Below are 26,901 nucleotides of genomic sequence, written 5' to 3'. Positions count from 1 at the left end.
AGAGGGAGAGGGAGAGGGAGAGGGAGGAGGGAGGGGAGAGGGAGATGGAGAGAGAGAGAGATATCCACCTGAGAGAGATTGATTTGTTACCTGGTGCTAGGCCAGGTACCTGCTCTTGACAGGGAATTGAACCCAGGAACCTTAGGTGTGCAGTCAGACGCTCTAACCACTTAGTAACACCGGCAAGGGTGAATCCTCAACCTTTTGCTCCAACCAACTGAGCTACCGGGCCAGGGCTGGAATTATTATTATTTTATACATACATAAAATTATTCAGGTAAAAAGTTATTTCCCTAAGTGACTACTAAATATTTAACAGGGAAATGAAAAAAAGTAATAAAAGTAATATAGATATAATTCACAGTAGCAAGTATCTGTTTCTGAAGAGATGTGCATAAATTTTTAAAAATTAAAATAATGTTAAAATATCACCCTGGAAGAATCTGCTATTTAAAGGAAAATGTTACAAATCCTCTAAACATGGGGAAAATTTTTGTTTTTAGAGTAAAATTCACATCCTATTAAATTTTGTGTAATTCTGAACTTGTGCATGTTATACATGACTGATTTAAGACAAATACATCTGCAGGAGACCAATACAGTAATGGAAGGAGAAAAGTGACAGGGCAGCATCCACCTAAGGCAGGCCTGACCTGTGCCAGAGAAGAAGGCACAGGAATTAGTTCTCAAGCCCCAGAATCACTCACCAGTGTCAAGCTTCTCTTCATGGTTTATTTCCATAGTGACAAATTTCTCACAAACTGCAAAGGTTGGTAAAGTAGAAGAAATAAACTGGCCAAACCTTTAAGTATAAGGAAAAAAGGGTTATGAGTTTTATTCTTTTTCTCTCTTTCCAAAACAAATAACAAATATAAAAAAACCAAAGAAATGAAAAACAGTTTTAAGTAATCTTTTACAGACCTTCAGGTGATCGCATTTGGTTTACCTCTCCTAGGACCATCACTATATCCATTATACACGGTGGGCAAAAGTAGCTTTACAGTTTTGAGTTCACCAGTTTATTCTTGTATCATTATTTATTATTCTATTATTTTCCATACAAACTGTAAACCTACTTTTGCCCACCCTGTATATGTTACAATGCTTTAATTATACTTCTCCAGAATTTTAAGTCCTTTAATGCACTAATCTAAATGATTTCACGAATCAAATAGCATGATCCTAATTAAAATGTCCTAACATCTATATGCATCCACTGTAGTTAAGAACTTAGGTTTTGAAAAAACAGGTAAAGTTAAAATCCTGGCTCTATCAGTTTTTAATCTTGTTACTTGGGCAAGTAGCTTAACCTTTCTGGGCCTTAGTTTCTTAATTTTGTAAAGTAGAGAAAACTAAAAGCTTAATAGGTTTCAGTAATAATTTTAGCAAAATGATCACTATAGTACCAGGATAAGATTGAAATAAATATTGTTCATAATAACAATAATCTCCAAAATAATTTTTAAACTTCAGTTTTCATCTGTCATCAACTTTAAAAAGTGCTTTTGAGGTAGGTAAATAAATGTGAATAATTTACATGTTACACAGATTGGAGATTAGTTTACTGGGAATACTCTAATGCAGTGATGGCAAACCTATGACACGCATGTCAGAGGTGACACGCAAACTCATTTTTTTTGGTTGATTTTTCTTTGTTAAATGGCATTTAAATATATAAAATAAATATCAAAAATATAAATCTTTGTTTTACTATGGTTGCAAATATCAAAAAATTCCTATATGTGACACGGCACCAGAGTTAAGTTAGGGTTTTTCAAAATGCTGACACGCCGAGCTCAAAAGGTTCGCCATCACTGCTCTAATGAGTAGGTGTGATTTCACTTGTATCTGGAAGATTACATGAAAAGTGATGGTCAAGACCAGTTTAAGTAATTCTCTATTTAGAAAATACTTTGGTTAGGTAGTTTTTTCCCTTCCATTTTCAGTTAAGATGTGAATTATCGCCCTGACTGGTTTGGCTCAGTGGATAGAGCGTCAGCCTGCGGACTGAGGGGTCCCAGGTTCGATTCCGGTCGGGGGCGTGTACCTCGGTTGCGGGCACATCCCCATTGCGGGGTGTGCAGGAGGCAGCTGATTGATGTTTCTCTCTCATCGATGTTTCTGGCTCTCTATCCCTCTCCCTTCCTCTCTGTGAAAAATCAATAAAATATATTTAAAAAAAAAAGATGTGAATTATCATATAAATACTAGAACATTCTACAGCCCATAAATAGGCCTTAAACCATATTTCAGATTAGCAGCAAAATAATACTCACATCATATAAAAGATTAGAATATGCAAAAATAAAATATCATTTGTTTTGAATGATAAAGAATAAATATAAAGATGGTATGCTCACTGTATGTGTGTGTGTGCACATGTGTATGTGTGCGCGAGTGCATGCAGGCATGAACACAGAGAAGTAACAGGGCATGGGGAAGAAGGATTGAGAATCCCTACACTGAACACCGTTATGTCCAGGACAATCGATTACATTGGGCTCATTCCTACATCTTTGCTCAGCAATATTCTATTATTAACTAGTGGCAACAATTGGCTTTGTTTACAAAGGTGAGATACTAGACATGCATGTGGTCTGTGCCTTACAAAAATCTTGAACGGTATTAACATTACAGGTATTACACAGGCATAAGAACCAATTACAATCATCTCATTCATCTTAACCTCAGTGATACTTTCAGTTAATAAACAGACAAATACAGACATTTTCACTACCTGAGCAGATCATAGCTGCTAGGAAAACCTTGCAGTAGGAAGCTCAGCACATTACTAATAGCAGCAATGGTAGGCTGGGATAAAGACATATCTCGAAGAGTCAGTAGCAGCTTTGGGATTAGCTGGAATTCCCTCATTAATTTGGCATTCTTTGAAGCTTCACTATAAGAGAAAGAAGACTTTATACACTGTACTATAATCTCTTTAATAACTAAACAACTAACTATATAGATATTAATGAATACCTGGACTCTGTGAGCAGTTCAATGAAGTGTTCAAATAAGGAAAGATGAAGTTCATATGGTGCATGAAGCCAGACCTATGATAAAAATAAAGAATGGTATATATAGGGTAAAAAATACCCCAAATGCCAATTTAACAAACAGAAATGCAGCTCTGAAACTTATTTCACCCATGAATTAATTGAATAAACCACTTTATTACAATTTTTACTTGGTGAAATCTATAAAACTGCTTGTACATATGATTTCTGATTCTGTTTATAAAGGAATAATTACTACGGAAATTACGCTACTGAAGTAATCAACTGAAAAGGCAAGATCTAGGGAAAGTTTCTCTGGAATCAATGACTGAATACTGAACACAAAAACAGAATATAATGAATACTGAATGCTATATAGTGAATACAAAGACTGAATGACTGGAATCTTGTGTGGGGTCCGAAAGAATTAACTACTGTAAAGTAGTATATCACACAGTTCCTGGAACTAACAAAGCTGGGACCAGTTTGCACTCCCACCTCCCAGAGTGTGGAGACTTTGTAATACAAGGGGAACTGGCAGTCTCAGAAGTGTAATATCTTAGTGTGAGGCTAAGTTAGCATTAGATGAAAGGTTTTTCTAAGTTCACCCTCACAAAGCTTAAAAGCATGTCTTAAAAGGATCAAGATGACTGCAATGCCGGAGCAAAGTTCAATACTCTTTTAAAAGAAATACAACAAAACCTAGCACTTAACTATGTAAAATTTAGCATGCAATCAACAATTATCAAGTACACAAAGACAAAAAAGAAAATATGACTCATAAATAGGAGAAAAATCAATTATTATAAATAGCCCAGAAATGACAGTGATAATGAAATTATCAGTACCTTAAAAAATGTGATCCATATACTAAAGAATTTAACAAAAAATATGAATATAATGAGGAAACAGAAGATAACGAAAGGTCCAAACTGAACTTCTGATGAAAAAGAAAATATTTAACATGAAAACTATACTATATGAAATTAACAGCAGATTAAACACTGCAGAAAAAAATTCAGTGAACTTGAAGACATAAGAACACAAACTAATAAAAATTAAGCATGAGAGAAAATGCTGAAAAAGAATTACTAGACAGAGCATTAGCGACTTGTGGGACAACATCAAGCAACCTCAGATATGTATAACTGAAGTCCAGAAAAGGCGGGGAAGGGCACCAGGAAAAATAGTTGAAGAAGTAACAACTAAAAATTTCCCAATTCTATAAAAATGACAAACTCACAGATCTAAAAAAGCCAACAAATCCCAAAAGAGAAGAAACTAAAAATGACAATGGGGTGACTGAAATCATTAAAGTATGAAAAAAAAATTAAAAATGTCAGTGAGCAGATATATGCAAGAAAATGAAACTAGACCACCAACTTACACCATACACAAGAATAAACTCAAAATGGATAAAGGACTTAAATGTACGACAGGAAACCATAAAAATTCTAGAAGAATCCAAAGGCAACAAAATCTCAGACATATGCCAAAGCAATTTCTTCACTGATACAGCTCCTAGGGCAGTTGAAACTAAAGAGAAAATGAACAAATGGGACTACATCAAAATAAAAAGCTTCTGCACAGCAAAAGAAACCATCAACAAAACAACAAGAAAACCCACTGCATGGGAAAACATATTTGCCAACGTCATATCTGATAAGGGCCTAATCTCCAAAATTTATAGGGAACTCATACAACTTAACAAAAAGAAGATAAACAATCCAATCAAAAAATGGGCAAAGGATCTAAATAGACACCTTTCAAAAGAGGACATTCAGAAAGCCAAGAGACATATGAAAACATGCTCAAAGTCACTAATCATCCGAGAGATGCAAATCAAAACAACAATGAGGTACCATCTCACACCTGTCAGAATGGCTATCATCAACAAATCAACAAACGACAAGTGCTGGAGAGGATGTGGAGAAAAAGGAACACTTGTGCACTGCTGGTGGGAATGCAGACTGGTGCAGCCACTATGGAAGACAGTATGGAGTTTCCTCAAAAAACAAAACATGGAACTCCCATTTGACCCTGTGATCCCACTTCTAGGAATATATCCCAAGAAACCAGAAACACCAATCAGAAAGGATATATGCACCCATATGTTCATAGCAGCACAATTCACCATAGCTAAGATCTGGAAACAGCCTAAGTGCCCATCAGTAGATGAATGGATTAGAAAACTGTGGTACATCTACACGATGGAATACTATGCTGCTGTAAAAAAGAAGGAACTCTTACCATTTGCAACAGCATGGATGGAACTGGAGAGCATTATGCTAAGTGAAATAAGCCAGTCAATGAAGGAAAAATACCACATGATCTCACACATTCATGGATAATAGAGACCATTATAAACTTTTGAACAATAATAGATACAGAGGCAGAGCTGCCTCAAACAGATTGTCAAACTGCAGCGGGAAGGCTGGGGAGGGTTGGGGGGCAGGAGGGAAGGGGGTAAGAGATCAACCGAAGGACTTGTATGCATGCATATAAGCAAAACCAATGGACATAAGACACTGGGGGGTAGGGGAGGCCAGGGGATTGTCAAGGGCGGGGAAAGGGAGGACACATATGTAATACCCTTTGTAATACTTTTAGCAATAAAAAAAATAAATAAAAAATTAAAAAAATAAAAATGTCAGTGAGAATTGTAGTGTATGCAAAAATATTCTTCTAAAAAAAAGGCTTTTTCAGACAGAGAATTTATAGTCAGCAGATGAGCACTGCAGGAAATGTTAAAGGAAGTTCTTTAGGCAGAAGAATTATACAAGATGGGAATCTAGATCTACACAAAAGAATAAAGAATGCCATGCTACATATGTGGGAAACTATAAAAGAATTTTTCTAAAGTGTCTTTAAAAGATAATTGTTTTAAGCTAAAATAATAAAAAGTATTGTGGGGATTATAAACATAATAGAAGTAAATGTCTGATAACAATAGCACTAAGAATAGGAGGAAGAAATGGGAATGTATCTTCACAAGGCTTTTATACTACAGGTAAAGATAGACTAAATTGTTACACGTGTATGTACATAATAAATTCTAGAACAACCACTAAAAGAGAAAATGCTTGTGTATTATTACAATTATTGCACTTATATTTATCAAGTGGATGTTTTAAAAAGAGAGTGAATTAAGTATTTATATATCACTGTGGTTGGGGTAATTAGAAATGCTACATAAAGCCATAAAGTGAGCAAGGTAAACAAAGCCAACATTGGTAAAGCACCTAATTTCTGACATTTGTAATTAGATTTTAATCAGAAATCTGAAACTAAAGATAATTCATGATTTAAGTGTCAGCCACTAGATGAAAACAAAACTAGGATTGGTTAAGTAGGTCTCCTTAGTCCTCCCATAATTCTTTCTGCAGACCTTCATCTCTGTGCTTTCATAAGTTTTTAATTGTTTATTGATTTGTTTTTCTCTTCTAATGGGCAAAATGCCTTCAGGCATGGACTCTATCTTTACTTTCAGAGCCTTAGCCCTAATACAATGCCAGGTTTAAAGATGCTCTATAGGCATTTGCTAAAAGAATGAGAGGTTTGTGTTTTAGAACTTGATTGGGTAGGAAGGGGAAATCACTGCAAGTTTATTTTATGTTTTATACCTGATATGACTATGCCTTAGAAAGAATGAGATAAGAAACACAGGATAGCCTGAGGAAAGAAACAAAGGATAGCCTGAGGAACGATATAACTATAGAACATATCTAAGGTGAGTGGTAAGAAAAATTGATTAGGGCTTAGAATCTATACAACTTAATATCGAACTGTTTATAAACAGGGAGGAAGAAGCTGATTTTTTCAATTTCAAGCCTCGGTGACTGCAGGAATGGTAGTGTTAATAATAGAAACCGAAGTTAGAAGGAAGAACTAATTTGAGAAAGGATGTTAAGTTAAGGTGTTGCTGGGAGATAAAAATGGAAATGTTGAGCAATAAGTTAGAAATAAGTCTGGCATTCAGATGTCAAGCTAGAGATTTAGATTTGAGAATCAACTCTGTAGAAATGAGGCTGTAGAAATGGGTGAGAATCTAAAGGAAAGAAAGCAACAAATAAAGGAAAAGATAAAGAAGTGAAATTGAACACGGTTGTATAAATCAATGAAAATTTCATGCCATAGAATTATGGGGAAAGTAGTGAGAAAATATAAGAACCAGGATAGTGCTACCTGAAAGGTAGCAAAAGAACCAGGTGATGCAAGAGGGAAAAAGACTGCATCACATGCTACTGAGAGTTACAGGTACTGAGAACTGGAATCCTCCTATATAATAAAAGCCTAATATGCAAATCGTCTGAACAGCGGAACGACTGGTCACCATGATGCTCACTGACCACCAGGGGGCAGATGCTCAACGCAGAAGCTGCCCCCTGGTGGTCAGTGAGCTCCCACAGGGGGAGCGCCGCTCAGCCAGAAGCTGGGCTCACAGCTGGCAAGCGCAACGGCGGTGGCGGGAGCCTCTCCCGCCTCCGTGGCAGTGCTAAGGAGCAGTGAGAAGGCAGGCAGTAAGGAGCAAGGGGTCCCAGACTGTGAGAGGGCGCAGGCCAGGCTTAGGGACCTCCCCTTCCCCCATGCACGAATTTCGTGTACCGGGCCTCTAGTTTTATATAGAGCATATAGGCCAGGCTGCTAATAAGCTTTTAGAATAAAGTTTTAGTAAAGCAATTAGAGCACAGAGCCTGTCTGTCAAGGATTTAGAATAACAGACAAGACAGTGCTTATAGTAACTATGAGGAAGAAGAGTTAGGGCACAGACATTACAGTTAGCCAATATTAAGTGCCTGGCCCCATTCTGGGTGGTGGGAATACAAAGAAAAAGAAACTAGGTATGAACTCTGCACACACAGAGCCTACAGTCTCATGGGAGGAGATACATATACAGGGTGGGGCAGAAGTAGGTTCATGGTTGTTCATATAAGAAATAAGACAATAACTAATAAAATAATAATACAAGAATAAACTGTGTTTCATATACTCACAACTGTAAGGCTAATTTTGCCCCATCCTGTACTTATAAAACATATAGTGACGGGTACACACAGTACTGAGAACAAGAAGTTAATGGACAAAGGATATGCAAGATCAAGCATTGCTTTGAGAGGACAGAGTAGAAGTCGTTTATGGTAATAGGACAGTAGAAATGAAAACTTGTTATTCTGACAAAATGAATGATATTTTACTATGAAGCTACTATTAACCAAAATTTCACATCTATCTCCTATTTATTGATGAAAAGTTTCTACTCATCAAAAGAATTATTTGATGAAAATATTTGCCTCACTTAATGCCAGAGGCAGCAGCACATTAGCAACAGTTAGGCACATGCATTGTACCATTTCACTTCTCTACTATCTGTAAAACTGAATACCCTTGGGGAAAAGGAATTCCATCATTACCCTATTTGTTGTATTTTATGAATGAAATTAACATAAGCATGATATAACTATAGAACATATCTAAGAAACAAAATTGTTTAATAGTTAACTCTATTGTTATACAGAGTAAGAGATGGATTCACTGATTACACATTACCAGTTAGTATTTATGTACATACTTCAAAATCACAAAGTAGATCCTGGAAAGCAGTTGAATTGGGAATAATGGAGGTCTCGTGTCCACTGTCAACAGTTCCCACCAAGGAAAAAGTTAGATGGAGAATATGACTGTTAAGAAGGGAACGTTTCTTCTTAAGTAGCATTGCCAGCAACTAAAAGAAAGCACACCAAATGCTTGTTATTAATCATACTATACATACAAACATAGCAACACAGATATACATACATACACACACACACACACACACACACACAATAGAGAACCCTATGTAAAATAATTCCTGAGACTTCTAAGCTGATTTCTAAATTTTTATTACAACAATATAACATTAGAGAAAATCTAAAAACCAGGGTAATCCCATTCCTTATGAGAATATCCATTTTTACATAAACTTTAAATTTACATATAAATATTTAAATTGTTGTTGCCATCATGCATATACAATTTGCTATTCTTTTTCTCTATATAACCTCTACTAAAAGGATTTTTTCCTCTTTTTACAACAGTCTTCATAATTAGAACTGTAAAAGGTTGAATGATATTCTATGGAATGTTTACAGTATTATTAGTCATTCACATACTCTTGGAACATTTAGGTTATTCCTATTTTTTCATGATCAACAACGCTGCTATGAATCATTGTAAGAGTTTTGCAAAACAGAACACTGATCAAAACAGTGTGATTAAATCTACAGAACAGTGTAGTAAATAGTTTATCCATGCCCAATCAACTATTGGCTAAAGCTAGAGAAGGCATTGGTACTTCAATTACACTACAATGATTTTATCTTACTCCAATACCTGCTTTTCTTAAAGGAACTTTCTGCCTAAATCTAGTAGAGATTGTGAATATGTGAACGCTGCATATTTTTAATCCCACACGAGTTTTCAAAACTAGCAATGGCACAGTTACTGTACAGTGGGTCTCACTTCCTCTAGGTAAGCAAGGGGGAGTATAAAAGATGACTGGGTGTGGAGGGGAGAGATAAGGAAAATGCGGAGAGCTCTGCATCTATTAATGATCTGGCAGTCTCCAGAGTAGGTGGTAGCATGACCCTATTTCATTTCAGTCTTATTTACAAAAAGAAAAACAGTAAACCATTGTTCTGAAAATATATTCAAATATATCAAAGTTATACTGAAATAACTTAGCCTAATTCAAAGGTTGAGTGATATTTGATGAGATAGGAGAACAAAGATAAACCAAAATAAAGATAATAACTCATTCTCCCTTGAAATGTGTTAGTTTTAATAAAAACTACTAAATTGTAAAGGTGACTTGTCAATATAATTCTTCCAGAGTTTGAGAAAAATGAGAATAATAATAATAATTAGTTTTTCTTTTTATGCAAAGTAAAGTGAGAGCAAAGCTTTATGGTTACAAACCTGGTAGCCCCTGATTCTTTCCATCTCTTTGCTGGCTAGTGGGTTACTCTTGACCACACAAACCAGGGCCTTGACTGCGGCATAGAGCCCCTCCACATCAGAAGCCATGGCCACCAGGCCCAGGATGGCTGCAGCTCCCCCAATGTACTGCAAAGTAGTGGCAACAGGCTTAGGGACAAATGTTCTTACTCCTGATTAAAAGACAGTGGAAAAAAAATTAAAGTCCCCATGTAAACAAGAACTGAATAAATCATCTTAAGAAGATTTAATTAATTATACATGATATTTTAAAAAAGACCTTTAATCCAAAAAAGAAAATTCTAAAAAAAACCTTGAAGGTAGAATTTGGGAGAAGGCAATAAACATATTGTAATCAGTGGGAGGAGAGTGGGAGCTTAGTAGTGAGCAGAGAAGAGCTGGGTTTGAGAACAAGCACAAATGTTTCTGTGTGGCTTTGGGCAACATAAGACTCAAAAGCACAGAGGGCTTGGGAATGCATTTCGAGGCGAGTGAGAATGCCTCACTAGGAATTGCTGGGGGTTAAACTTGGGGAGGGCAGAAGCACTTTAACTCTGGGAACTAGGCAATGGGATGGAGAGGCCACTCTTGCAAGATGACATATTCCCTATAGGTTAGCCATGCAGAGCATATTACTGCCCATTACTCAAAGCTCTCCCAGTTATGCAATCTGAGTAACAGCACATCAGTGACCCCAGAAGAGCATAATTACATGGAAACACAATACTGGGTCTAACTTTAGGTCAATTAAAAAAAAATTCACAGCTATATTTTAAAATGGCATTGTTCAAATTTCATTTACCCACTGATCAAGATTCAGATTTTTAAAAATAAAACTCATATGCATTTTATATTTCTATGTCCTTTAAAGTATTCACAATACTTTCATACCTTATGACACTGGATTTTGAAAACTACCTTCTAAGGTAAGTAGGGCCAGTATTACTAGTTTAAAGATGAGAAACCTGGGCTTAAGTATCTGGCACAATGCCACACCCTGACAGAGCAGGGGCTGGGACCTCAAGTTTAGGGTCGGGGTTAGAAGGTTAGGGTTAAGGTTAGTTCAATCTGAACTCCTCAGTCACCGCTTTTTCTACCATACCACAGCACTGCTGTATTTTTGCAAAAGACAGCACAGTGCTCAGTAAGGATTTGCTAAACTGAATAATAATAAAAAAAAAAACTACCATGTGCTTCAGCATAAAGAAAACATTTTTATCAATGCAATACACGATCAAAACAGAAAAATAGTCATGTGCACATCACCGGGACAATGAAAATTGCCAAAGATTAATAAACATGTAGGATTCTGACTGGAACAACACTAACTTGTTAACTGTTCTTGTTAATCTAAAAAGGAACCACCAATATCACTGATCTACAAATTAAAATATATAACTACTGGCTCTGAATTTTGGGTGGTCTGGTTAGATTATGTCTCAAGACTATCTAACCAAAAAACAACTCTTTTTAAGCGGACATCAGGTACAAGGCTCTGCAGAATGTCCACTAGTTCTGACTTTTATTAGAGTTGGACGCACACTCTTTACACCCCTAAAGCTCTTATATCTAGCTCATTTCCAAATAATAGGAGCACTCATGAGTGCCACCCCTGCTGCACCGAACCTAAAGCATTCATCAGTATTTCCAAGTCTTTACATCTGTCCCTAAATGTATTGTGACATTTACCTTGAAACTACACAGGAGTATACAGTTAAGAGCTCATCAGTGCTGACAAAAGAGGAAAAATTAATGGAAGTTTAATGAGCATATAATTTTAAACGTGAACTGGAGTTTGAGATTATTACTTTAGTCTTTAAACATTCTAAGAACACTACAGGTCACCACTATAAAAGATGAACCACCCCTTACATGAGGAAAGTGAATGTCTATGTGAAGGTAAATAAAGAAGTCTGGAACAACAAAGATGATTTGACTCACCCAAGTATCCAATCAGAGTGGCCCCAATTGTCCGGGCGGGCCCATTGAGATGTCCTGCTGCATTGTGTATCAACTTCACAGGAGTGGCATTCTCATGGGAGGAAATGCCTAACTGAAGAATAGGAAAGGAAAAAAAATATAACATAGAAGAACAGCCTGAACGTTTTTCTTATTAAAGTATTGTTGACATACACTATTATATTAGTTTCAAGTGTACAACATAGTGATTCGACATTTCTATATCTTACAATGTGCTCACTACTCTAAATCTAATAACCATCTGTCACTGTGTAAAATTACTGCACTATTATTTACTATATGCCCCTTCACCTTTTTCACTCATTCCTCTACCTCCTCCCATCTGGCAACTATCAGTTTATTTTTTGTTCCTATGAGTTTGTTCTTGATTTGTTTGTTCATTTGTTTTGATTTTTTAAAATTCCACATATAAGTGACATCTTGTGGTATTTGTCTGACTTATTTACTTAGAATAATACTCCCTGGGTCCATCCATGCTGTTGCAAATAGCAGGATTTCAGTGTGAAAATTTTGATTGGGAAAGAAAAAAAAAAGAGACATAATTTGGTAACATATTTTCTCTCTCTCCTTACCAGAATATTAAAAACATGAGCATTCCTTTATTTCTTTTTTTTTTTTAATGTGCAAACATTTCCAAAAGTGTGTAAACTCACAAAAAGTAAGTTAAACACAATCTACTCAGATGAAGATGGTGAGGGGGGATCTTGGGAAATAGTTCAGGGAGCTTTTTGAATAAAACTCTGTCGTGGTTTAAAGGTTCTTATCACTCACTGCCTCACAGTATTTCCACAGCCAAGTAAATGTCACATAAATTATGCAAAACTTTATGAATATACATAAAATATTCAATTTTGTGTGTGTGCACGCACGTGTGTGCACACTCACACAATGTGCTTTCAAGCAAATATAATCATAAGACTTTAATTTTATTGCCTGTAGAACCAAGTTTATGTTCCTTAGAAATGGTAAATATATTCACATACAAACCTCTGCACAAGAGTTGTCAATACTTTCTGTTCCCAAGTCCTTTCCTTCCAGTCTCTTGATTTCCTTTCCCTGGGGCTTTGCCTCCCCTCATCAACCAAAACAGCTTGTCAAGCTCACTGAGGACGACCACCTTACAAAACCCAATGGTGAGTACTCTTAGTTTTCCTCCTTTCTTGCTGGCTGCTACTCCTTAGTCTTCTCATCTGGCTCTGCTTCATCTCCCCAACTCCTAACACTGGAACATCCCAGACTTCAGCCTGAAAACTTTCCTCTTCTCTACTTACATCTACACTTTGGTGAGTGAACCTAGTCTCATGGCTTGTTTTTTGAAAGTTTTGTTTTGTTAATCCTTACCCAAGGATATTTTTTCCCTTTGATTTTCAGAGATAGTAGAAGGGAGGGAGAAAAGAAGGAGGGAGGAAAGGAGGGAGTAAGGGAGGGAAGGAGGGAGAGAGGGAGAGACATCGATGTGACAGAGACTCATCAATTGGTTGCCACCCACACATGCCAGGGACTGAACCCTCAATCCTTACGTGAGCAGGTGAAGCTCTAACCACTGAGGAAATGGTCCAGGGTCCTAGTCTCATGCCTTTAAATACCATCTATAGGACGACCACCTTACAAAACCCAATGGTGAGTACTCTTAGTTTTCCTCCTTTCTTGCTGGCTGCTACTCCTTAGTCTTCTCATCTGGCTCTGCTTCATCTCCCCAACTCCTAACACTGGAACATCCCAGACTTCAGCCTGAAAACTTTCCTCTTCTCTACTTACATCTACACTTTGGTGAGTGAACCTAGTCTCATGGCTTGTTTTTTGAAAGTTTTGTTTTGTTAATCCTTACCCAAGGATATTTTTTCCCTTTGATTTTCAGAGATAGTAGAAGGGAGGGAGAAAAGAAGGAGGGAGGAAAGGAGGGAGTAAGGGAGGGAAAGAGGGAGGGAAGGAGGGAGAGAGGGAGAGACATCTATGTGACAGAGACTCATCAATTGGTTGCCACCCACACATGCCAGGGACTGAACCCTCAATCCTTACGTGAGCAGGTGAAGCTCTAACCACTGAGGAAATGGTCCAGGGTCCTAGTCTCATGCCTTTAAATACCATCTATGACCATCAAGACAGGCAAACCTCTCCCTCACTCCAGATTCCTATGTCCAATGGGCTCTGATAGCTTCAGTAGGATGTCTGATATGCTTCTCAAACATCTCCAAAACATAACTCTCAATACCTCCTGCCCCTGAAATATTACTCTTCTTGTAGTTTTCTCCAAATCAGAAAAAAATGACTCCATTTTCCTTGTTGTTAGAGCAAAATTCTTGGAGTTACCTTTCTCTCACAATTCATAGCCAATCTGTCATCAAAAACTGTTAGCTCAATCTTCAAAATATACCTCATATCTGATCATCACTTCTCATCACAGCCACTGCTATCACCCCATTCTGATCATCATCATCTCCCATATGAATTATTATTACACTGGCCTCAAAACTCATCTCTCTGCTTCTACCTTTATCTCCCTTCAATCTATTCTCAATAGGAGGCATAGTAATCCTGGTTAAAAAGTCATAACATTACATTCCTTTGTCTGGAACTCTATAATACTTCCCATCTCACTCAGGTAAAGCCAATGCTTTTACAAGTGCCTATAAATTCTAAACAATATAGTCCCATTCCTCTCTGAGTTCCTCTCCTACCGGCCAGGCCTGCTCTTATTTTGCTCTCACTACATGTGCCTCTGCAGCAGGCACACACCTTCCTCACGGCTTTAGTACTTGTATTCCCAGAATACAAGACCCTCCACCCTATAATTATAGCCCATCCATTCTCCATGTTCTCACTGCTTGCTGCCTCATCCCTTTCCAAGTCTGTTCAAATTTCACTTCAGTGAGGCCTCCTCTGCCCTTTCTATTCAAAACTATAATCTTATCTCTTTCTCCTTCCCTACTTTAGCACTCTTCACCTTCTAACATACTTTGTCATCAGGTTATTTCTTTTTTATTGTTGTCTGTCTCCTCCATGAGAATGAAAGAACCATAAAGGCAGGAATGTTTTCTTTACGCATTGATGTGTGCTGAACAAAATGATGCACATAGTAGGTGATCCAGAAAAACCTTTAGTTGTAGCCTTAGAAAAAGCAATTGTCTTCTTTAGTTTTCTAAGCTCAATTTCTCAAATTGACAATAAAAACGTAAGATTATAAACCATGCACTTAGAAGGCATTTCTTATTTTTCCAAATTAAGCTAATATCTAAATAGGTTTTGGCTTAAAGCCAAAGAAACCAAATATAAATAATACACAAAAGGCACCATTTCAGCACCTGCTCGGACTTAGGCAGTGCTCATGACTAAGCTCTGAAACTTCTTTCCAGGGAGAATCGGTCCCAGCTCACCAGGAAATCATTGTGCTCACCTGCTTAGCGATGGCTTTGCTGTCCAACTTGTTGTACACCTTCCGGATTCTTGCCACTGTTAGGGAAGACACGGAGAGTGCATAGAGGCCAAATGACACCTTTTCCTCTGGCACTAATAACACAGGAGATGGCACTATGCCTTCAGATTTTGCGTCTTTACCTTCAAAAGAAAAATAATCCTTTCAAAATCATTATTCTAACAAGAATTTTAGTCTTCTTATCATTCTTAAATCAGCAAACTTGAAAATCTTTTAAAGTGGAACAAGGGAACTAAATTAAAAAACTTTTATTTAATTTTCAGCTCTTCAATTATTTCTTTAACTAGGAAATAGGGAAATCATCTAGTCACAGAGCTTTTCATTCCAAGTTTCACTCTAAAAATATGCTTAACATATAACATAATGCAAAGGAAGAGTTTTAATTATCAAACAAAACACAAAACCCATTCCCCAGGTTCAAAGGAAAAGAAAATGAGTGAAATGTCCATGAGCTTTTGGCCCTAGCCTCCTCCCCAATCAGAGCCCTCATCGCTGCCTCTCTGTATCCTTCTAGACAGCACAGCAGAGTATGTAAGGTGGGTTAAGTTTGAATCTCTGCTGTATCACTTAAAAGCTGTGTAGCTATATATCCCTTTGCTCCAGTTTCCTCATCGGTAAAATGGGGATGAAAACAACTGTACCTAACTCCCAGTATTTTGAGGAGATGAATAAAATGTGAAAGGCTCAGAACAGCTATATCATTCAGGTGTATTAACTTATTCAGCACTTAAGTGCTCAAGAAGTGTTAGCTATTACAGATACTATCTAAATCAAAACATGAGTGAAAGACAAATGACTTAGCCATAGGATTATCACCATGTACAATATACTTGTCCTAACTTTTGAGAACCTTGGTAGATGAGAACAAGGGATGGAAGACATTTGGAAAGAGTACCACATCAGTTTCTTTGATTCTAAATTCTCTTTGGGAGAAAGGATAACAAAAAGTACACAGCAGCAGTAAAGGGATGAGAAAAATTGATGTTAACTGCTCTAACCTCAAAAATATATGTGTGTGTTTTCTGGACCCATCGTTCCTTCCTTTAACAAGAGTAGACACACTTTAAACTGCTTCATGTAATAGGAGAAATAATAAAAAGAGGATAGGCTGAGGTTAGACTTTTAATGAGAATGTACACCTACATCCTAGAGCCAGTAAGAAAAACTGGAAAATTAGTGATGAAGAAAAAATCAGGAAAGTATATTATAATCAGTGGAGGAGAACAGTGTGAAGAGGAGTGAGTCGTCAATAGCATCATGCTGAAGAAAAATAGAGAACTCCCCCCGCCTTTTTTAGATAAACAATGTATAACCTATATACACACATGTACTTTATTCATGCATCTACATTTTAGTAGTTAAGCTTCATACAACTTCAAGAAGAAAGAATAAGTTACTCACATGGCATACATACAGCCTGAAAGCTTCCAACATAATCTGGTCCTAGTTCATAAATGGTAGTGACACTTGAAGGAGGTAAAACTTCTTCCAAAAAATGTGTGGGTCCTAGTCGCCAAACCAGTGAAGCAATTTGGCGTTGGGCAGGTGGAGTACCAATGTATGCATAGACTGTGCTGACCACAGGAGGATTTACAGAACCTGAACCCCCAGGAGTACTGTGAACATAATGAAGCTGTAAAGAAAACAAAAGTAAGTGTGTGAGCTATGACCCACACACACACACAAAAACAACTGTTCCCAGGAAAATAAGCATTTTTGCTGTATATTTTCATTATCCCAAGGTCATACAATCTTATAAACATACCAAAACTGTTGGGTTGAGAAACATAAGGGCAAGTCAGGATTCTGGACCCTAATGTGAAAGTTGGAAATGAGTTATCCAACTCCCAATACAGATAAACAATCTAATGCTAGAAAGAGCAATAATCAAATATAGGGAGACTGTTACTGTCTGGTTGGTTTGCATATCAAATTAATGATGCGTCTATGAAATTTTTGGGTTGATATAAAAACAGCTTTCCAACTATGGAATTCAAGTAGACTTAAATTAGCTATGTTACCTTCAATGTGAGTGTGTCAAATAAAATTATTCATGAAAAGTGTTTCATAATGGGTAAAGTGCTATTAAAATATTAGAAAAGTGAACAGTCTATTATATGTTATAATTTATACACACACTTTAATCTCAATGGAAAATACATTCTCAGATTTGAAGTTACACTACTGTTTACTGACATGTTGATTAAATTACCATTCAATTTGTTTATAATAAATACATAGAGTATAAGAGATAATGAAATCAAGTTGCATCTTATTGTGTGAGCAGCTTTCATCATTTCACAGAACGAGGTACATTTGTCCTAGTTTCAGATCATCTATTACTAAACACACTAAAGAACAGTTCCTGGTGTTGTAAATAGTATGACTGTGAAGAGCAACACATGAACTATTGTTGGCTTCACAGGACTCTGGCTTCTCACAGGCACAGTGATGATGATAATGTAGATATATCCATCATAAATCTCCTATCTCTCAATTCTCGAAGCTGAGGACATTTTTATTTTCAATAATACTAAAAATAATGAGGAACAACCTACTAGAGAATCTAAAAACCCATTTCAAATGCAGTTGTGTGTACAAAAATTAAAAAAGACTATTCTCACAAAGTGCATTTTAGCATTTATCCTCCTGACACACGATGCCAAAATAAAGTATCATTAAGGAAGGAACTATATTCAAGGAAGCTGCTGATTTCACTACTTTTTAAATATTAATTCACACAAAAGGACAGACTTTGCCTTTCCTACTTCTTTCAAGTGATTATCTCTATAAAAATGGGCACTAACTTTTAGAAATTAAAGAATTTTAAGTGTTTGCTAGTTGAGTTCTATAGAGAGTAACTAGCAGTCTTTATCCTGATTCAAAAAAAGAAACTTCTGATTCTTTACTGGTTAATGCACCTCTCTTGCCTCTCTCCTGGGACTAATCTGGGTGATCTGAAAATAAAGATGAATAAAAACAAATTCCAGCTCTAAAGAATATAGAATCTACTGGCTGCATACAATAATAACAAAGGAGTGACAAAAAAGTGTGCTCATAATTTATTTAGGCATCCTTCAACTGGTTTCTCTGTTGTGAAAAAGCACTCTGCAGTCTGGCTCAATCACAGACATATTCATTAATTGTTTATTTTGTAACCTCTCCTTTCCATTCTTCTCGAATGAAGTGATAGGAACTAGCCAGCTACATGACTCTAACATATTGTTCAAATAGAAGGTCAATTTAAAATTAAGACAATTTAAAAAATACCCCTGCAAACACACATACACTCTAAAGCAGGCTGAGCTTTCCAAGTGCAGGGTTGCTCACCTTCACAGTGCTGACAAGCTGTCCATCGATGTAGAGGGCCACAGTGCTGTTCTTGAGCATGCCTTTGCTCATCACCAGAACCAGATGATGCCACTGCCCCTCGACTATTAGTTCTCCACAACGAAAGCGAGCACAGCATGGGAGAATCTCATAAAAAGAGGATTCTTCACTAAAATCATCAACTAAGAAATAAAAAAATACTCAACGTTATCCTCATTCTAACAATTATTCATATCTAGATCTTGACTTTATGTTAAAATAATATGATGACGATATAAATGAAAATATCCTATTTGTTCAGTAACTTCATCTGTACTAAAAAGCAAAACCTAGCATATGCTTTTGCTTTCTTCTCAAAATACATGTAGTTATAACCAAATAAAGTTATAATAGCTAATGAAATAAAAATAAATAAGATTAAGTAGACAATAAAATAAAATTATGATAAACAAAAAGAGACTAGCTATATAAAGGGTCTTTTTAAATTCTATCTTAACATACCTTTGATTATAGCATTGGTTATAAAAAAAGACCAAGAAAATTTTAAATTATATTCTTGCTCTATGCTCTACTCAGTGATGCAAAGGGGCAACTATCTGTTCTTCGTTTGTGAGTGTACAGTCCTGACCCTGACCTGACAACAGCTGGTAGTAAGATGATTTATGGAATGGAAAAGTATTTGATGATCCAAGTTCTCCACTTCACCAGATAAGTCTGGTGATTTGCTAACATTCTGCAATCACTTCCTGACTCTAATCTGGCTTCTCTCTGCTACCCAATATGCTGCCAGATTGCACTAGGAAATAATGGGTTATTATTAATTTAACCGTAATGTTAAGTTAATTAATACTAATTTACCTTTCCTAACTATTCAAGAAGGGGAGGGGAACAACAGAAATCCAGATGTTAAAAACTTATTCCCCCCTCAAATCTTTTTTTTGTAAAAGAGCTAATCTGTAACCATGTAACTTAAAGCAGACCAACCATTTTTCATTACAAGCAGCAGACGAGTAAATATACTGAAAGTTAAAACTTTAAATAATATGCAGAAATAACTATAAATAAAATATTAATTTATATTTTTTGAATCTTAAAATATCTGCATGTGTTGAAATGCCAATTCAGAATATACATCTATTAATGAGTTAAGACTACTACAAAGACAGAATCTTCTCCACAGGTGACCTAACTTAGGAACAGACTTAAATAAACTAGGCCAGTGGTCGGCAAGCTGCGGCTTGGCAAACTGCAGCTCGTGAGCCACACGTGGCTCTTTGGCCCCTTCAGTGTGGCTCTTCCACAAAATACCGGCTCTTCCACAAAATACCGACTTCTGCGCATGGGCCACGAAGTTTCAATCGCACTGTACGTGCACACCCGCACGTGGTATTTTGTGGAAGAACCACACTCAAGGGGCCAAAGAGCCACATGTGGCTCGCGAGCTGTGGTTTGCCAACCACGGAACTATGCGAAAAGCAAGGTCTAGTTTTGAAAGGATGTGAAAAAAGAAGACCAAAAGTATAGGCAAAACCAGGAACTCTTCCCTCTCCCTGTCCTCATTAATAGACTACATCTTCTTGGGGATTAAAGAAAATATTAGAGGCCCGGTGCACAAAATTCATGCATGGGTGGGGTCCCTAGGCCTGGCAGAGATCAGGGCCTGTCGGGGTCGTCTCGCCCAGTCCTGATTGGGGCCGGGCTGACCGGGGCCTGCTGGCTGCTGGATGGGGCCTGCCGGATGGGGAGGGACCGGGGAAGGTTGGCTGGCCATGGGATTTGGCTGTGGGAGCACACTGATCACCAGGGGGCTGCTCCTGCTTTGAGCATCTGCCCCCTGGTGGTCAGTGCACACCATAGCGATTGTTTGACCGGTTGTTCCAGTCGTTCGGTTGTAATGGTTGCTTAGGCTTTTATATATATAGATTACTTATAAAATTTTCTGAGTTTCACATTCTGACTCAGGCTTAAACTAAGACATACCCAGTATTCAACAGTGTCAGGACATCTTGGTGATCCAAATGGTTTCTGACAACTCTTAATTTCCTAGGCATCTTAATGGGGCTGTAGCTGTTCAGAGGATGGACCCTTGTAGTAGCAACATCATATATATAGGTTGATATAATTTCTAGTGATATATGGACTATAGTAGTCTTGCACATTACATTTAGTGAAAATCTATAGAGTTAGAAAACACTATTCTGGTTTACTGAAACACCTCTAGATCTACTTCTTAATGTTCCCATTAAATTCTACGCTCTTTCCAAATTCTTCATTTACTTTCCTCATTGTTTCTCCTTCAAACCATTCATATTCCTTTTCCTTTATTTTTCTTTCTTCTCATTCATTCCTTTGTATTTTTAAATAATACCTGTTGGCATTCTATGTGCTAGGTACTGCTTTAGCTGGCAGGCTACCTAGATTACCAAGGTTGTAAGTTGTATGTAGGAACTTAGAATTCTTGTAAGGTAGATAGACAAAAATAAAGTAAATAATTAAAATCTATTAAGGCCAGATAAATAACAAAGAATATTAAACAAGGACTATGGAAGTGGGCATAAGAAGGAAGAAAAACTTTCAAGAAATATTAAGGAAACATAATATAGGAACACTTCATGAAAGAGGTGGTATTTTCAAGGTAGACATGAGGGGTCTAAGCTGGGCTAACTGGTAGTGGGGTTCTCCACAAGACAGGAGAATAGAAGGAGATGCAGGTTTTATAAAATAGAAACATTACAGTGTGAGTTGTTTACAGGAAGGCTCTTCATATGAAGATATCTAATATGCAGTTGAAATATATAAATCCTAGGACACAAACATATAAAAAAATTTTACTCTCTGAGTCCCTGGGATAAAAAGATCTAAAGACTTAACACTAACTAAAAGTGATGATTTTTTTTCTCATGAAGAACAGATTGAATATGAAGACAAATGAGGAAACCTTGGGCAATACTAATTTTAAGGGAAAGATGGAAGAGAAAGCTGTTGAAGAACACTGCAAAGAGGTCAGAGAAATAGTGAAAGAACAAGTATCCCAAATTTTAAGACTGGAGACCGTTTTAATTAAGATGAAACTATCAACAGGGTCAAATGCCACAGAAGGGGCAAATAAAGAGTCCTAACAAAAACTTTAAAGCATTTACTGCATTGATGCCTAACTCTGTACTAGTCATGATGAAGAATACTAAGTAAAGCAAGAAGCCTTACAATCAAACTGAGAAGCTAACATTCATATTCAATTAATATTTGGACACCAACCACAAGTTTAGCAATAGGTGGCATTTTATTTATTCAGTTAAGACAAAATTAGATAAAAAGAGGTATATTTTTATACAAGTGCTATAATCACAGTAAAGAAAATTCAGTAAACTGAGATGCATATTTTATGTTATTTACATAATTTAGAAAGATCTTCACGCATGTCTTGAGTTTGAAGTTCCTCTGTATAGCAATGTAATGTTATGGCTTGTGGAAGGGAACTATGGAATTAGGACTAAGTGATATGTATTAAGTCTTGAAGGTAAGTGATGGATAAAGTAATTTAAGTGTTATTATGGCTAGCACAGTGGCACATATGGTAGGCAGGTGCTCAATGAATATTCATTAGTTAAGCAGAATTCACAGCCAGTGAAGATCCTTACTAAAATATACCAGACAAGGAACCTGCTTTCCTAGCAAAGGCTGTGCTTTTCTTGGCAAGTAGAGATGAATCCTTATTTTAGGGACTCTCTCCACTGCTTTCTAAGTCTCTTTTAAAAGTGCCTTAAAATTTACTGGTAAACAATACATGCAAGACTTCATATAACCTGTTCTATTCTATAATAATTTAAATGGGAAAAAATTAATATTATAATGAGCTTTAGTACTTTTAATGATCACAAGAAGCAAAAAGAAAAAGACAGATACTAACCATAGTTCTGGAGTAGCTCCTCTTTGGTGGAAACTATCAGAGATCGGTCTTTTGCTGACAGAACTATAGCAAGGCACACGTAATGCTGCTCAGAAGAATTTGCTCGGCGCACAACAGTCAGAAATCTGACAGGATGGTTATTTGGAGGAGAACTAAAATGTTCAATACAAAACCAGCTAGAGTAGCTTAAGCCAGACGGAGGAGGAAAGAATCTTTCACCTAAAGTAAAAATAGTAAAATAACAATAAAAGAGTTTATGTTAAGTCATGTTTACAATAAAAAAAAATAGCAATGAACTCCAAATACAATATAATCTACTAAAAAAAAGACACATAAACAAAGAAAGTAATATTTACCAGAACCAATGCCGCTGACCACAGCCCCATCAGTAAGACCTGTTGTAACAGCACTGTTTGTAGGGGCGTTATGAGGGGCCAAACTGGGCAGGAACAGGCAGCTATTAAAGAAAAGATGACGTACATATTAGAGATCAACTTTTTCCTGTGTTATCACTATGCACTCACCACTGTGAAATGAACTACCATTTCTTAAGGGGTATCGAGAGATAAAAGATCATGGAATAAATCTGGGTGCCTAACAAAGTTTCCCTCTTCTTTTAATTATGTGAGAGTATGGAAAGATATACTTTACAAATCTCATACAAAGTCCTGGCCAGGTGGCTCAGTTGGTTGGAACATCATCCCATACACCAAAAGGTGGCAGGTTTGATTCCCCTTCAGGGCACATACCTAGGTTGTGGGTTCTATCCCCAGTTGGTGTGTGCATGGGAGACAATCAATCGATGTTTTTCTCTCTCTCTCTCCCTTCCTCTCTCTCTAAAAAAAGCAACAAAAACATATCCTTGGGTGAGGATTAAAAATAAACAAACATAAAATCTCCAATAGCATCATTTGACATTTAAATTTTTTAAAAAATAAAAGTATAATTTGCATATGGTAAATGTACCAACATATAACTCTATTCAAGACATTGGAACAATTTTATTACCATAGAAAAACTCCCTGTGTCTCGTCCAGTGAGTCACTCTCCTATTACGACCATTCTGATTAGTTTTGCCTATTCCTAAATGTGCTTGAATCCACTATTCAATAAAAACCTATGATAATCTTCTTAAAATAAAATTTATAGTTTTAGATCAACGTATAAGAATCCCACAAATAATTAGTATAGATGTAGATCTGTTCTATTAGCATCTGTGCCCATTTCGAGGCTGATGGACTTTATAAACTCTTCTAGATTCTCTACAGATTCTTTACTGTTGCTTCTGCTACTACAACCTTTTCTGCCAATTGAAAAAAATTTATTTATTTGATGTGATAGTCACTGAATATTTATAATGTATGAGATACTAAGATAGGTATTTTGAGGGAGAGGATAATAAAACCCAGTCAAAGAACTTTTAATCTGATTTTGATTTGCATATTATCCATAAATTTATTATGTTAATTTTAAATTAGAGGATGGTAAACATTTTCTGGAAAGGACCAGACCATAAATATTTTCCTCTTTGCAGACCAGATAGTCTCTTTCACAACTACTCAACTTTGCCACTCCAGCATGAAAAAAGCCAAAGACAATACATAGTTTAATGAGTGTGGCTGTGTTACAATAAAACTTTATTTACAACAAAATATAATTTACAAACATATTTGAACTTTGGGCGTTAGTTTGATGACTCTAATACCATATAAAGTTATTCAGAATAAGTAATTTAAAATAATTTAAAATAACAAAAAATAATCAAAAAGGGCTGAACTAAATGAGCACTAAGTTCTTTCACAGCAGCCAGTTTACTGTGCTGGGTTTTATTCTTCCCTGCTTCACTAGTAATGGTCACTCCAATCCATCAAAACAAATACCTTATCACTGTGGCTAACAATGACAGCAAATAAATTATACAGTAAAAAACAAACAAAACTACTCTTAACATGATCAAGAACTCAATAATTTGAAACTAAACAGTATATAGTATATTTTAACTAAGTAGATTTAAAACCCAAGATCTATTTGTCAAAGGCAAGTATGAATCATAAAAAACATAATAAGGCTTGGCTACCTTGTAAATTCCTTACCCAAACCCTTCAAGGGATGTGTCAAATTCAACAAAAGCTGGAGTAACTGAAGACCCATGAAGTCTGATGTCATGTGGAGTTGTCATGGAGACCAGACACTTTACCCGGGTCAGGGGTACAGTGCTTCCTTCTGCAGATTTTACCAAGCTCTTGCTTATCCGATAGTGGTTATCTTCATGTAAGCTGAAGACATTATCAGAACCCAGACCTTCCATAGACATGATCAGACTACCTGTAAATCAAAGAAAATTTCTTGGGAAAAGTATCACATAGGTTTCTAAAATAATGCCTTTACAAGGCTGATTTATTTTTATTATAAACTACAGTTTTAATGTACTTTATGTTCATTTTAAAACTTAAATAGCCCATGTTTCCTTTTTTTACATATTACTAAAGTAATAAGCACATTGTAGAAATGTTGGAAATCAGAGCACAAATAACCACTATTCCAGCCACTGTTACAATATAATTCAATAATAAATTATGGTTAATGGCTTTTATAAAAACCTGATTATACTTTTATGTCACAAAATTATTTATTACTAGAGGCCCGGTGCACAAAAATTCCTGCTGGGGGTGGTGGTGAGTGGGAGTCCCTCAGCCCGGCCTGTACCCTCTCACAGTCCAGGAGTCCTCAGGGGATGTCCTACTGAGAGGGCCTAAGCTCCAGTCTGGCCTCCCTCTGTGGGCAATCAGAATCAGGGGACAGCGCCGCCCCATCACCCCGCTGTGGCTGCCAACCGGCCTTTCACTGCAGGAGGGACCAGCATCACCCCATCACCCTGCCGCTGCCAGCCTTTCTCTGTGGGATCAGCCCAGCCCCTGTCACCCTACTGTGGCCGTGCTGGTGGCCTCCCTTTGCAGGAGGTGACCAGGCGGGCCCCTTCAATCGCCTCTCCACCATGGCTGGTCACCGACCCCCCACCCCCATCACTGTTCCCTCACTCTGCCTGCTGGCAAGTGCCTTGGCTGGCCTGGCGCAGCCTGCTCGCTGCCCCCCCCCCCCCCCAAAAAAAGGTCGTTCTGCCATTCAGTTGATCTGCATATTACGGTTTTATTATATAGGATTTCTTTTTGAGAAAAAAACAAAATATTCTAGAAGCATTATATGAAACAAAACAGGTCATCTTTCTTATGGAAAAAATCAGAGATAAATGGCAGAAATTTCTTCCATTTTCTCTCCATTTTTAATTCTTCTAACTGTTAAAATTAAATATGTGATCACAAAGTACTTAAATTAAGAAATTTCTATAGGCATGTAAGTGATAATTTCAAGAATGAAAAGACAAACTTCAAACAAACTGTTCTATTTTTCAGATATGGATTACAAATGTAATGAAGAAGATACTCCCTCTTGGGGATCAATTACATGAATGTAACTGTTTCCCTTGTAAATGTGTTAAGCATTTAGGCTCAACCATAAACACAGTTCAATATTCTCCAAGATAAACTATTTTTGTTTCTATTCTTTATAAAGGAAATCACAACTCAATTCTAAGGAACTGTGTAAAAGCAACAGTAACAAAAAGATACATACATCTAAGAGATGTATATTAATTAATATAAAAAACTGCAATACTTTTTGTTTTTCAATAAAATTGTGTTGGAACTCAAAAAAATCTTAAAGTTTTCAAAATACAGTATTCACTAAAAATGGATAATAATTTGCAGGGGGGAAAATTCAGACTGAAATAATGACTGAAAGTTGTTGAAGCTCGGATTCACACCTGAACAAGAAGGGCTTAACTAAATGAGCACTATGTTCTTTCACAGCAGCCAGTCTACTTTGCTAGGTTTTATTCTTCCCTGCTTCACTAGTAATGGTCACTCCAATCCATCAAAACAAATACCTTATCACTGTGGCTAACAATGACAGCAAATAAATTATACAGTAAAAAACAAACAAAACTATAGAATAAACATTGGGAGGAAATCCGGTACAGCTGAGGTGTCTACTGAGAACACCATCATAGCTTTTGAGTGGATGGAAATCTGTTACTTCTCCATGTCAGGTGGGTAGGCAGGCCTACATTCTGCTAGCCCCCTCCATCACCATTCTATCGGCCTGATGCAAGAACTCCTGTGCTTGGAGGTTCATCACCAATACTACTGCCTTCCCCCTCCCCAAGAAACTGCCTTCTCCTATTGTTGGCATTTCATTCTCAGCTATCCTCTCTGTAATGA

At 36.8% G+C, this 26,901-nt stretch overlaps 1 protein-coding gene across 5 annotated transcripts in view; it reads right to left on the bottom strand.

The window, feature by feature from the left end:
• The window catches only part of WDFY3 (WD repeat and FYVE domain containing 3), a 245,140-nt gene that overhangs the window by 88,249 nt on the left and 129,990 nt on the right, over positions 1 to 26,901 (bottom strand). For all 5 annotated transcript variants that reach the window (XM_005874107.2, XM_014545987.1, XM_014545986.1 and 2 more), the window contains 12 exons: positions 24,718 to 24,949; positions 22,981 to 23,081; positions 22,625 to 22,843; positions 18,718 to 18,899; positions 16,789 to 17,020; positions 15,349 to 15,509; positions 11,916 to 12,027; positions 9,957 to 10,147; positions 8,569 to 8,721; positions 2,983 to 3,056; positions 2,738 to 2,899; positions 708 to 802 (listed from right to left, as the gene is read on the bottom strand). In XM_005874107.2, the coding sequence (XP_005874169.1) occupies positions 708 to 802; positions 2,738 to 2,899; positions 2,983 to 3,056; positions 8,569 to 8,721; positions 9,957 to 10,147; positions 11,916 to 12,027; positions 15,349 to 15,509; positions 16,789 to 17,020; positions 18,718 to 18,899; positions 22,625 to 22,843; positions 22,981 to 23,081; positions 24,718 to 24,949 (1,914 nt within the window). The remainder of the gene's footprint in view (positions 1 to 707; positions 803 to 2,737; positions 2,900 to 2,982; positions 3,057 to 8,568; positions 8,722 to 9,956; positions 10,148 to 11,915; positions 12,028 to 15,348; positions 15,510 to 16,788; positions 17,021 to 18,717; positions 18,900 to 22,624; positions 22,844 to 22,980; positions 23,082 to 24,717; positions 24,950 to 26,901) is intronic.

The sequence above is a fragment of the Myotis brandtii genome, unplaced genomic scaffold, assembly GCF_000412655.1.
Source record: "Myotis brandtii unplaced genomic scaffold, ASM41265v1 scaffold424, whole genome shotgun sequence".
NCBI lineage: Eukaryota > Metazoa > Chordata > Mammalia > Chiroptera > Vespertilionidae > Myotis > Myotis brandtii.
Note: the sequence above shows the minus strand (reverse complement) of the source record. Positions and strands in the feature narration are given on the sequence as shown.